The 13,775-nt window shown below is 35.9% G+C and overlaps 1 protein-coding gene across 1 annotated transcript in view; it reads left to right on the plus strand.

The window, feature by feature from the left end:
- The window catches only part of LOC121303441 (phospholipid phosphatase-related protein type 1), a 98,938-nt gene that overhangs the window by 69,976 nt on the left and 15,187 nt on the right, over positions 1-13,775 (plus strand). Inside the window, exons 3-4 of the mRNA XM_041234152.1 lie at positions 6,527-6,715; positions 13,377-13,509. Of these exons, the coding sequence (XP_041090086.1) occupies positions 6,527-6,715; positions 13,377-13,509 (322 nt within the window). The remainder of the gene's footprint in view (positions 1-6,526; positions 6,716-13,376; positions 13,510-13,775) is intronic.

A 13,775-nucleotide genomic window follows, 5' to 3' on the forward strand; every position in this document is an offset into this window, starting at 1 on the left:
TTAATATAGCGTGGACAAGGCTGTTCACGGCTTCATTGTATAATGATAAAATGTCATTCGCCTCCGCTAACAAGGTGGCAGCAGTAGTTTTAGTGGTTATTTGCATTACGATTAGCAGGTCACTCATGATCTTTGGGGGGTCAAGAAGAGCTACTTCCTTGTAGTGACCCCTGGGCAACTTCTCTTTACGGCAAAAAGCTCTTCAAATCGAACTTACCATGCAATGCTTAAGCAAAGCAATGTTGGGCTTGGTTAGTACTTGGATGGGAGACCACCTGGGAATACTGAGTGCTGTAGGCTGCATGTTAAGCTCATATGAATATATATATATGATCTTTGCACGGTCCCTTTGGTTCACAGCCGCAGCCAGCCTCCCGTAGTAACATTTCAAAGCTGCGCTGGGCTGTGCAGAATCTGCACAGATTTCTGTGGGTGTTGAGTGACGTCTACAGCACATCTCCGAGATTCTGTGGAAAAACTGCGGAAATCTGTGCTATAAGAACACGACCAATGTCTCAAACAAAACTAGCACAGACTGCAGCAGGATAGCCTACTTATTAACATAGTTTTGTTTAAACTAGTTGTAACAGTATTCCAATTTTCTTAGGTAAGTGAAGAAATATATATATATATTTTTTACAAAGGCCACATGTGTAATAATCATTGGAAGCTTACTTGTAAAATGTCGTAAATGTAAATCCAATAACACGTTTTAGTATTAAAATACTTTTTTTTTTTTGTTATACATATTTTATTTATCCGGTTGAAAAAAATAAACAGCTCATCTCTGCTCTTAAATAATAACCTGTACGGGTACATGTTTGTGTTCTAAGCAAAAGACCGATCATTTCCCAATTCTATTTGCCATCAGCTAAACAAGGTATGTATTTATTAATTAATTAATTTATTAAATTAGTCTATTTAATTTAATTGTATATGTTAAAATGTTTTAACGAACTACAGCACTATGTCATTTTGAGCAAATAATAGATCTTAATACTGTTGTAGTATAACATTGAGAGCAAATAATAGATCTTAATACTGTTGCAGTATAACATTGAGAGTGTAAAACTTTAGTTTGTTTTTTTTTTTTTTAATTATTATTCTGATTGTCTTTATAATAAATAAGTTATTTGGCATAGTAAAATACTAAATACCAAATGTTTAAATCATTCCATGAAAGAAAGTGTGTTTTGTTGGTTTTATTTTTGTGAATTTTGGTAATTTAAGTGATTTACATTTAGTCTTTCTTCATTTGAGCCTTTATTTGATAAGCTTGCTGCATAACGTACTGTATACCGTGATGTTAAGGTCACCACGGTATTTTTTTTTTAACGGTTATCATATTGTGCAAATTTCATACCGTCCCATCCCTTGGGGTGAATACTTCAGCAAACCACTGTATTTGTAGTTGCTTTCAGATCAAAATGCAAAAATCTCAAGACTTCTCGAACAATTCTTGTAGTAGTAATATTATAAGACAGCAGACTATATGCTCAAGTAGACAGCCAGACGGCAGTTCTCCAAGGAATTGATAGGATTACAATAGAGATTTGGATAAGCAGACATATCTAGACTTCAAGAGCAATATTCTATTCAAATACATACTGCTGTAGCCTCGCAGGCCCAAGAACTCTCTTAACAATAAAAGCATGTATTGTGATAAGCCATCAAAATGCCTGGAGCTGCCTTTTGGTGGTGGTTCTAGATAGAAGTGCTTATAACTTTTAGTTTTTGTGATTCTGACTTTCAAACACCGGGGGAGGATATTTAATATATGTATTTAGGGAAAAGTCATGAACAGACAACCGCGGATCTTTAACACACCTCTGGAGTAATTAAAATCACTTTTAAAAGTGAAAACCATCAAAATGACTACCGTGGCGGTTCTAGTGTTAATGTATTTAATATGCTTAAATGTCAGCCTTCTGTTATGTGTTGCGTGTGGTGTGTAATTCATTGGGGGATCTAAACGGGTCTGTGTAACACGAGTGTTTAAAATGTATATGTGTATTTAGGTCCACGAGGATTGCACAGCACTTCACGTGCAAGTAAAATGTAATAATATGTGAGACCGGGGAATTGCACTTTATTAATTCACGTGCTGGGATTCAAGTGAATAATTAATTGGTAATTGAATCCCAGCACAATAGTATATATAGATGCACATTGTCACATACTGGGGGTTGGGTGTTCGGTGAGCGGAGAACGGGATTGGAGACGGAGGAAATTAGTAGTAGTAGTCTGTTTTCGTTTGTCTATTTATATTAGCGTAGAGTGCCGTGTCCTGTGTTTTTTGTGTTTGTTAAACCTTTTATTTTGTAATAAACCGGCGCCAACAGGCGTCTTCATCATTTCATTTCATCCGTCCTGTGTTTTGTGTATTTCATTACCTTTCCTGGTTCTACGACGCCCACTCGGGTCACCACCACGGTATTTTTTTTTTAACGGTTATCATATTGTGCAAATTTCATACCGTCCCATCCCTTGGGGTGAATACTTCAGCAAACCACTGTATTTGTAGTTGCTTTCAGATCAAAATGCAAAAATCTCAAGACTTCTCGAACAATTCTTGTAGTAGTAATATTATAAGACAGCAGACTATATATGCTCAAGCAGACAGCCAGACAGCAGTTCTCCAAGGAATTGATAGGATTACAATAGAGATTTGGATAACACATATCTAGACTTCAAGAGCAATATTCTATTCAAATACATACTGCTGTAAACTCAGACAATAAAAGCATGTATTGTGATAAGCCATCAAAATGGCTACTTTTGGTGGTGGTTCTAGATAGAAGTGCTTATAACTTTTATTTTTGAAATTCTGACTTTCAAACACCGTCAGGATATTTAATATATGTATTTAGGAAAAGTCATGAACAGACAACCGCGGATCTTTAACACACTCGGAGTAATTAAAATTTTTAAAAAGTTAAATCTATCGAAATGACTACCGTGGCGGTTCTAGTGTTAATGTATTTAATATGCTTAAATGTCAGCCTTCTGCGTAATTCGGGGGACGCCACAGAGTCCCTGGGGGAAGTGATCAGCCTGCTCAATCACATCTGGGTGGGGAAGGGGGGGTGGGGAGGGGGGGGGGGGGGGGGGGGGCAGCTCATTTCTAATCATCTCTAAAAATAGCCTCACGCAGCACTCGCCAGGTCAGTCAAGGGGTGTGGCCAGGGCAGCGCCAGGAGTTCAGTTTTGCAGCCCTGCCTATCAATCTCCCCCTTTTTCCTAAATTTACCTAGCACCACTTCCTCTCTTTGTCTGCCTTGCGTTTGTTTTTGTCATCCTTCCTCCCTCCTCCTCCATTCCTTTCTAATACTGCAATGTCCACACAGGGATCTCTCTGAGGGGGAAGTGAGTCTCACTCCCCCAACCAACCGGGTCGGCCTCCTGCCCAAGTCACTGCCATCCCCGGGGATCCTTGCCAGTGAGTTTTTTTTAATGGGTCACAAGGTGCCGTGGAAATTTGAAATCTTTCGCAACATCTTTCTTTTTCTTGTATGCAAGGATAGTGCATGTTTTTGTGTGAGCACTATGGCAACTCAGAAATCATCATAGCATCTGTAGTCCCCAAACAGCACTATAATACTGTACAGGGGAGCTAATGTGGGTGCAAGTTAATATATTTCCCAATATCCTTTACACTGTTCAAATAATTTGCACTAACAGGAAATTTGTGTTAAGTGAATTCATATTATAAGAAGTAATTTACACAATTATAATAAACGATTGCTAAATTTAGCTGGGACCTTGTAGAACATTCGTATTATCAGGAAATTAGTCTAAATAGAACCACAGCCAAGCCATGTTCAGCACTTACAAATGTTCATTGCCAAAACTGAGTTTTGGAATGTAGTTATTAGATAATAACCAGTAATTAATGTACATCGCGTGACTAGTATAAAATGGTAAAATGGTTTGGGGTGACAATATCTGAAACTCAGTTGGATTTCTGACTTGAATGCTTATAAAACAAATAATTTCAATAGAATATATCATCTACGTATTCTTTTTAACAGACATGAATGCTGAATGCTTTTTAGCACTTCCAAGATTTCTGACTGCTGGGCATATTGAGTAGTCATCTGCTACCAAATCAATATCTTTATACATAAGTAGCATACAGAGTACTAAAATCACTAATAAAATCGACTGAGCTGTCTGCTGTGTCACAATGGGTGGCTCACATTGAGGCAGAGTAAGCTGTTTTATATGCATGCCTCCTTTTATAGTGTTGATGCAAAAAAAATGATTTCAATAATGCAGATCAGAACTAGAAAACATTCAACTATTGCGTTGATAAGCTAGAATCCTGTATTCCAGTATCTGCAGCCATCAACCTACGCATCTGCCCTACATCTTGCAAAGAAGGACATACTTAAATGTGCATTTGTATATCATTTAATGAAAGTTAGATTAATCAGTTCTACTCCTACTGTTTTGAAGGCTGTCAGGATCTATTTCTTTTTTTTTTTTTTTTTTTTTTTGCTTTTTTAATAAAAAATGATTACTCATACTATATAGTATGACAGTGAAGCTTTGCTGCTGGTGCATATATTGGCTGCAGAATGGATCTGTTGTGTGTGTATAGAATACCAGTACATTATGAGTGCAAGTTGCACACTGCCTGTGTCACTGAACAAATAGCAAGCCATAACTCCTACAATTGACATGTTGGGAGTGGTTGCATTTATTTACCTCACGATATTTACACATTGTATGGATGCACCGTATCACAGTGTATATATAACATTGTAAAGAATAGTTTGACTTGGTTTTACCTAGGTGGCAGTATTTATTTCTACATCTGTGTAAAAAAGTTGCCATTTTCATTTTTCAAAGACCTACTGATTTGCTACTCCATACTCAAACATAAATTGCCAAAGTGTGGCTTGCACCAACCCACACATTTCTGCATGGTATTATTTTAATAGTTTTGTAAAATAGAATAATACTGACTACAAAGTGAACGTATCAACTGGGTGGATCAGAATTGTGTCAAGTGCTTTAATTCTTGAAAACAGCATTTGCTCTACACAGTACATCTTAGGTAACTATTGAGCTCTTGTATCTGAGCATTGTAAAAGAACGTCCCAATGGGAGAACTGCTGTTGGGAAAGCGGTACATGAGTCTACTAATCTCTGGAATGTACTCACAATTGTAATGAGAATGCTGACAATGTCATGATTTATACATAACTAAATGAATGTTTTTTCATTAGACAAAAAAAAAAAAATATCCATTTGTTTAAATTTAACTGCTCTGGCATAGTAATTGTGTTCACTCTTTCTTCTGTCAAATGTAATTTTGTCTGAAAGCTCTCGATACTGAGCTATTGCAAAACCAGAGCCACCCACCTGCTCCTTAAAGATTTTAAATAAACATTATATCATATGGTAATATAATATGTACAATGAGTACTTTTTTTTTATATGAACAGATTGATTATAACGATTGGTCTAATTGCAAAGATGCTCCCGACTGTTGTTAGTAAATTATTATAAATACATTCGTTAAATGCAAGCAACATTCCTATTGGCTAAAACAATATAGGTAGCAAATGTAAGAATAGTGTTCAACACAAAATGATCAGATATAGTTTATTTGACTCTACTGTCATACTTTTTGATATTATTAGTGTACTATCTCTACAGATTTATTTTTGGGTGAAGATTAATGCTTTTGTCCTGGTGCTTTTACAGAATAACATTTATTTGTTATATGATGACTGTGGTAAAACATAAAATACAGATATCAGTAATGCAATAAAATTCTGAACATAAAGGCGATCAAGTACCTCTGTCTTTTAGTATATCTTTTAAAATTATTGTTTATGCTGAAGGGAATACAGACCTGAACCTTGGTCATGTGATAAATCATGTTGCTGCTTTGCCCCGTAAAGGAATTCTGGGTGTAAAATGGCTGTTTAGTGTTCTGGGTTGAGCCTAAAACATTGATGTCAGATTCACACGTCGGGTAACAGCCAATAATGACGGGAGGGGAGAGTATGGGGGCAGAAGTTTTTTATGGGCATCATTTTGAATCTGCCAGTTAAACAACCAATTACTGTCAGAGCAATTCTTATACATTCAATTCTTGGCCTTGGTTTTTAAGAGCATAAGAACAGTAATGGCAAATTCTGTGGTAGCTTTTTTTCTGTGACTGTCAAACTAATTTCACTTCAAACCCACGTGTCCAGAAGTGAAAACCTAGTCTAGTGTCAACCTGTCAAGTGTAAGTTTGATGAGCTCAAAACTCATTTTATTTCAAATTCACATTGATTTGTTAATCATGTTATTGTCACTGTTGTGAGAGAGAGAGAGAGACAGAGACAGAGAGAGAGAGAGAGAGAGAGAGAGAGAGAGAGAGAGAGAGAGAGAGAGAGAGTCTTGCAAAAGAGCAGTTGGCAGGGAGATGGAAGCAGGGTGAATTTTGGGACTACAAGAAATTTAAAGCGCCGCTCCATCTAATGACAGATACTAATGTGCCCCTGCAATCATGCTGTACTTTCAGCTTGTCATCATGGCTGGGACTGTGCTGCTGGCTTACTACTTTGAGTGCACAGACACCTTTGGAGTGCACGTCCAGGGTTTCTTCTGCAATGATGCTGACCTGATGAAGCCCTACCCAGGTGTAGAAGACGAGAGTTTCATCCCACCACTCGTCCTGTACTGTGTAGTTGCAGCCGCCCCCACAGCTATTGTAAGTAAAATCTTTCACCTACTTCAGTGAGCTATTGGGGGTAACTTTTACTGCCCAGAATGAATTGAAAAAAATCACTCATGGTTCTATACTGGTTTAAACATTCTTTCTGAATGCTATTTCAGGTGCTTAGTTTTAAACAGTTAGCACTTTGCTTTGTTTCAACGGCACTAATACAAAATAAGTAAATGCAAATAATAATATTAATAATAATAATTCTAATAGCAACAGCGACAACATTTTCTTTTTTTTTTTTTAATAACCCTTAACCACTGATAACTAATTGACAAAGATTAAGGCACCATAATCTACAAAACATTTTTAAAATCAAACAAGTCTTTAATTCATTAGTTATTACTTTCATATTACTGGTATGCTGTAATTATGATGAGCGAATACAGTCATTCTAAAGTCAGCACCTGCTTGGAGTCAGTTTTATGCTCTGTAAGACATTATGAAATACTGAAAGAAAACAAGAGAATGTCCCTCCCCAACAGCCAGTTTAGCTTGCTTTTTTCTTGATTAGTCTGTAATATACAGCAGAATTTAGATTGCCTGTTTAAGATTGCCCTCAATGGAGACCTCAGTACTGGTGTGCAGTGTTAAAGGATGTTCTCTTCAATATCTGGTCAAGGCATGACTTATACACACCAGACAGAAAGGTTAATAACAAAAGTAATATTGATACTAAGCATTGTAAATTATTATGAATTAGTCATTTAGCAGACGCTTTTATACAAAAGATTAAATTTACAGTATAATCATAAATCTTGAAAAACTACTCACTTCTAAATCTTTTGTAGTCATTTTTGTATTACTTTAGTATAAATACATGTTAATTTGGATTCATATGTTGTTTTTTTCTGACTTTATGTTAACGAAAAGACACAAATTTGCCCGTTTTCTCATTGGAAATAGTGATATTTTGAAATTTACCTGTCCTGGTCACAAAAGCAAAGTTTGTGGGGAATAATAGCCATTTTCTATACTTTTGAGGCATAAGCAATTAGGAAATAACACTTACTACCCAGGAACAAAAATTGTGTTACATAGTGTAATAATAGAATGGGTGGTAGAAAAAAGACATGCATACATAACACATAAGAATCACTGCAGTAGAAATAACATTGAGGATATATACTGTGTTTAGTGTCACCCTGAGACCTGCTGAATCCTCAACATTTTTCATCCAGAATGTATCTACATTTTCTTAAAGGGGAAAAACATTTGACTATTGCATGTTTTAAGTCAGCTTCTTTTTTTCTACTGTTCTAAAACCTGTAATGGATTAAAATGTTGAGTGTCACAGAGAGGCAGGTAAAACTACTTTTAGATTTTAGTGGAGCCTAAACTTTTGAATTACCGTACAACAGAGATGTCTTTATATCTATTTCTAACTTAAAACCAGTACATCATGATAGAGTTGGTAACTGTTTTATTTTTTTATTTTTTGATTGAGAAGGACTGAGACAAAACACAAACACCAGGAAATACAAACACTTTAAAAGTGGTTCACACCTGCATCAGGCTTGGAAATGTAGTGTAAAGCCTATTGATTAAATTATTAAACTATTAGTTACAAAATTGAATGCTATTATTCTTATTATGCTGTCTCCTGTTATGTGAAAAGTGCAATGTATTTATTATTATTTTGTATTGTAAGTCAATTTGTATTTTATTTATTTATGCATATTTGTTTACTTCAACCATACAGTAGATAATGTCTGTAAATATATAAAATTCCAAAACCAAGCCTGGAGGTAAATAAATTGTAATGCAGGTGGGGCTGAATACTGAGAACTCTTGAAGCTTTCATAAGATGAAAGAGGCAGGCACCCTGCTGGCTTTATTGAGAGACAACAACTACACTTCAGCCTCAAAAAGTTCTGAAACTGAATCAGGATTATGCAAAGCTCAGTGGGATTTCTGCCTTGATGTTGATAATTTGAAGTGGCATATGATTCTTCAAATGATAACACCAGTTATTTAATTGTAGATTACCTTGCACTGTAAAAGAAAGTGACACTGTAAAGTGAGTTAAATCAGATCAGCGTGTATTGTTTCCTTATCATATGAATTAAGGGGCTAGCAGTATGAAATCAGGTTGTTCAGTATCGCTGCAGTCTTGCAGAAATGATTCTCTATTTGTTATAATTGCGCTATAATTAGGGTGCTTCTAGTCAGTTGTTACACAGATAGAAATCAAAGGCTAGATTTACATGTTATTAATAGAAATAGTACACAGTGCCCCAGATACATGGAAGGGAATTTGAATGGCAAAATTAGCTTTTCTCAAAGGAAACATCTACATTGGCTAAATATGTCCAGTTTACTAATTTATTATTAGTTTTCAAATGTTATGTTGGTAACGTGGTTTGGCAGCATCTTAAATATTTTACAGTGGTTAGCACAGGCAGAGAGAATATGACATTAACCCCTTTCACTCTAGAGCCTGACTCCGGCTAGGCGAGCACTAGGCCAGGAATACAGCCAAATCCTTCTCATTTAGAAAATAAATTGATGTGTGGAACCCAGTTACTCACTTGAAACCATATATCCAGAGGAGACAGGAGATATCCGGGGAAAAGCTGCATGGAAATGAGTTTTATAACAATGGATCTGCTTGGTTGAGATGTGCTTTTGCTTTGCATTTACAGTTTTATCTGAGTATGCTGTTGTTGTAAACTGCAGACTGTTCTAATAGTACGGGAAATATATACAGTAATATGAATGTCATTTGCTTTGCTTATTTTCCAAGTGAGTCTTAAAATAATATTAATTAGGTAGGTGGGTTCCAGTTGGCAAGGAACCTTATTTAAAAAAAGTATTACAATGTTATTAAACTTGTCAAGTAGGTTACATATTTGTCTGTGCTTACCACTGGTCCTCGTGTAAATTGTTACCAGGTGCAATCTCTAATTGTTGAATGTAATCAATATAACACAATTAGTATTGTTTGCTAAAGCATGCACTATCTGTATATTGTTTTCTTGATCTGTACAGTATGCTGTTTTTTGGGGTTGTTTTTTTGCTATACAGGCAGTCCTATTTATAAGAAAGGAATGTCATTATGTGAAAATGCCTTCTCAGTTGACTGACTGCTTAGTACTATAGTCTCATCATCAATAAAAGCCTAAGCTTTACTTCTGTCCTTCACGGAGTCAAAACCAATTTCCCAAAAGCACATTCAGGATTTCAACTGAGGAGAATCTAAGTGGTATCTTGCAATACAAAGTGGGAAGCCGACAATTCAGGGTTTAATGATGTGTAAAAAAATAAAAAATAAATAAATAAATAAAATAAGTAAGTAAGTAAATAAATAAATAAATAAATAATAATGTAATTGTAATTTAAAATCTTCTTTAAAGTAGGTGTAGAGGTGTACAATTGTAATCCGGTTTGGAAAGTGTTTTTTATTTATAATCCAGGTCTGGCGACCAAATAATAAACCCTGTCAATACACAACAATGTGTATTGCACGGAGATGAAAACAGGGTTACAGTCCAAACAATAATCACAAATTGTCTGCCCCACAATAATACTAGACATGGTCACCAGTCCTGGGTGTGTGCAGTCGTGCTCGTGGTGGGTGATAACAAGGTTATTTCATGACTTTTGGTGCAGTGTTGATCCGGCTTGTGCTGGCCCAAGGTGACAGCTCCGGATACATGTTAGCTGTCTGATGGTTTAATAAACACAGACAGTTACTAACAGACAATACAAACAAACTCAACACTCACAAATATTCTTTTCAGTTCTTTTTTAATTTCTCCGGCAGTCATTACTGCAGCTCTATCATTCCTTCCAGGTTAAAGCACAAACCCAAGCGAAGGAAAAGATTAATGATTCTCCGGCTCCTTTATGCTATCATGCATGACCCCTTGGTGAACGATTGCAGCTGCTTTTATTGCTTGCCTTCCAGGTCAATACGTTCCTGCAATGGAGTCTCGCCTTCTCCAGGCTGACCGACTTCCCGACCCTGGAAATGAACTGTCAGGCCAGCCCGTCCAAAGACTTTCCATTTCACTATTTCATGCCCTCACAGGTCGGGAGGGAGATTTCCAACCAGATCTCATTATATCTCCGTCACAGTCCTGTACCTTGAAATATCCTTATAAATGACATCTGGGTATTTGGTTTTATATTCAGAGTGTGTATAATTATCAACAATGACCTGCAGTCATTCCTTCATGAGTATGTTTATACCTCTGTGTGTATGTGCTAGAAAGGATATATTTAATTGCTATGACTTTAGTATGAGTTATTGTCGTTTTGTCATAACAAAATAAGTGTGCTCTGTGGATATTAATATGCTGAGGATCTGTAACAACCACCAGTCTGGTAAGAGGCAATCCAAAGCACATTGTCAGTGTATTGACACATTCAGGTCAAGGTATGACCTTAAGTAACAATCATGCATGCAGGCTATAAACAAGAGAACACACTGGTACAGATCACACTCAGAATCTCTAACAAACATGGCTTGACTTCAGATTACACTGATACGATAAAATATGCTAAACAGAAAAGGTTAAGAAAATCAGTCAAATATGAGAGAATGCTACTATAACACAAAGGGATAGAGAAAGGTATCAACAAAAGCAAAAAAAAAAAAAAAAAAAAAAAACTATTTAAATGCATTGAATAAAATGCCTTTCACATCTGTGCCCCATGTATGTACAAAACCATTTAAATTACAAATTGGCACTAAAAGTTGGGACAATTAATCAGTGGCAGGTTGAAATACTATTGCTGTTTGTAGAGAAAAAAAAAAAAGTTTATCAGGATAGCTGATTTTCATTGAAAAAGTTGTAATACCCTTCAGCATTTTTTTATTTAATTTTTGTACGTCCTAGAAACAGCTGTACTAAGTCTAAACTAGAGACAATATTAGCGATGGCATTTAATTAGGATGCTTCCGAATAAAAAAAAACCAACAGGCAGACACGATTTTATTTTTTTACTCATATTATTTTTTAACACGGAGCAAAAGTAGCAGATCTGAAAGGTATAAGGAGTATTTCAGGATCACATCAATCAGAGCTTGGCTGAAGCTGGTGTTACATTAAGAGAAAGACTCCCAAATTGTTGCTCTCTGTGTTCTACCTGACCTTCAAGTCACTTCTTTCTCGACTAGTTTCTCAGAAGAAAATGCCAATCTGCCAATCAGGTTACAGGCAAGGTTTAAATGCAACATACACACTTGATTCAGAACCTTAATTTCATTATAGGGGTTGTGCGGAAGTATTGAACATCGACTGACAATTGAAATAACATCAGGTACTGAATTATTGACTAAGGGAGAAAAAATGAAACACAATGGTAGACGGAATTGTAATGAAATATAATAATAAAAAAAGTAGTAATTATAACAGTAATTCATGCAATGTCCAAAAGTAGTATTTCTAGCAAAATTGTTATTATATTAACAGTTTCATTGATAAAAAAACTAACAAAAAAAAAAAAAACAATAGTAATCTGTAGGGCCTAATCATTAAATCATTGACCCATAACAAATGTGCCTTATGCATGTTGTGCTGTGGCGAAAAACTAGGTCTCAGTGTTCCTTGAGGGAACAAACAGTGTGAGGAAGCAAATCTTTTTTTTATTATTTATTTAATAGTCAACGTACATATGTTACTCATTTTATATGATTCATGCCTTTTCAAGCTTGCAGTGTAGAATCTCTATATTTACGTGACAGGTATGATTCTTTCATCGAAATGAGTAATACAGGTACTTCGTACAATAAGTAAATGCTTGGGGCAATAAGTAAATGCAATGAGGGGCACAAAGAAATGCATATAGGCAGCACTCCATGTAAGATTTTGGGTAATTGAGTAATTTACTTTCCAATTTAGGCACTATGCGAATAAAATGTATTTTGGGTGAGTAAAATGCAACATAACTTTGTTACAATGTTACAATAAAAACAAAAACAATTATTATTCTTATTTGTTTTATTGACCACAAAAAAGGTGTAATTTTTAAAAGCTGGAATATACAAAAGGCCTTCATGCACCTACTATACATTTCTAAAGAAACAATGTACAGTAATCCTAACCATCACATATCCGCCCTAACCATTTATCTGCCATCATCAACCTCTTCAGCAACGCTAGTTTATTATTGAACAGAGAAGATATTGTTGATCAAAGTTTTCGTTCACTGTGTTATATGTGCTCCATGCGATGCCATTGCTGGCAGTGTCACATGAGCTGTTCAGTGTGTTGATGTGTAAATAAATCCTGTTCGCCTGCGGAGCGTATCAACTTAACCTCCGTCCTTATCTCCTGCCTGCCACTGAGCAGCAAATGCACGCACCCACAAGGCAGATGGCTACTCTGTCACAAGCATTAATACCCTGTATCTCTCTAAACAATTGATTTAGGGGAGCTTCCTAATAAAAGCTGAATCTCAAAACCATAATTATGTGAAAACAGTAATGGTTACAGCTGTGTATAATGGTATTTAATGGATTCATTCAGCTGACTTTTTACATATCTGTCCTCACTCTGGTCTCACCAGATGTGAAATGGATTACTGTACTGTATTCCTGACTAATCGCCTTGCTATAGCAATATAAAACATCCTGACTCTCTTCAAACACAGAATATTGCATTTATTATGTAGATTTACCTTCTTGTTATGTTTGTTTCAGATTTTCTCTGGTGAGATTTCAATGTACTTCATAAAATCAACAAGAGAAAGCCTTATAGCCCAGGAGAAGACTATTGTGACAGGAGAGTGCTGCTACCTGAATCCTCTTATTCGGAGAATTATACGATTTATAGGTAAGTTATTACCATACTTCACTTTAATGCAGTTCATGGCAGGAATCTTTTCAGGAATAATACTTATTCGCCCTATTAGGCATCTGTGGGATATGCCCTATTTTTATATGTAGCTGTGGCAGTGCGATTGCCCTGCACAATGGGGAATTAGTGTTGGTGTAATTTGTATGTGGAAGTGGGTTTATTGTATATCGTTTTGGAGTTGATTTGTGTGACTGAATTATTGTTTACAGACAGGCGCTCGACTGAGACTTGCTGCCTTCTAG

This window comes from Polyodon spathula, chromosome 2, assembly GCF_017654505.1.
Source record: "Polyodon spathula isolate WHYD16114869_AA chromosome 2, ASM1765450v1, whole genome shotgun sequence".
NCBI classification, from domain to species: domain Eukaryota; kingdom Metazoa; phylum Chordata; class Actinopteri; order Acipenseriformes; family Polyodontidae; genus Polyodon; species Polyodon spathula.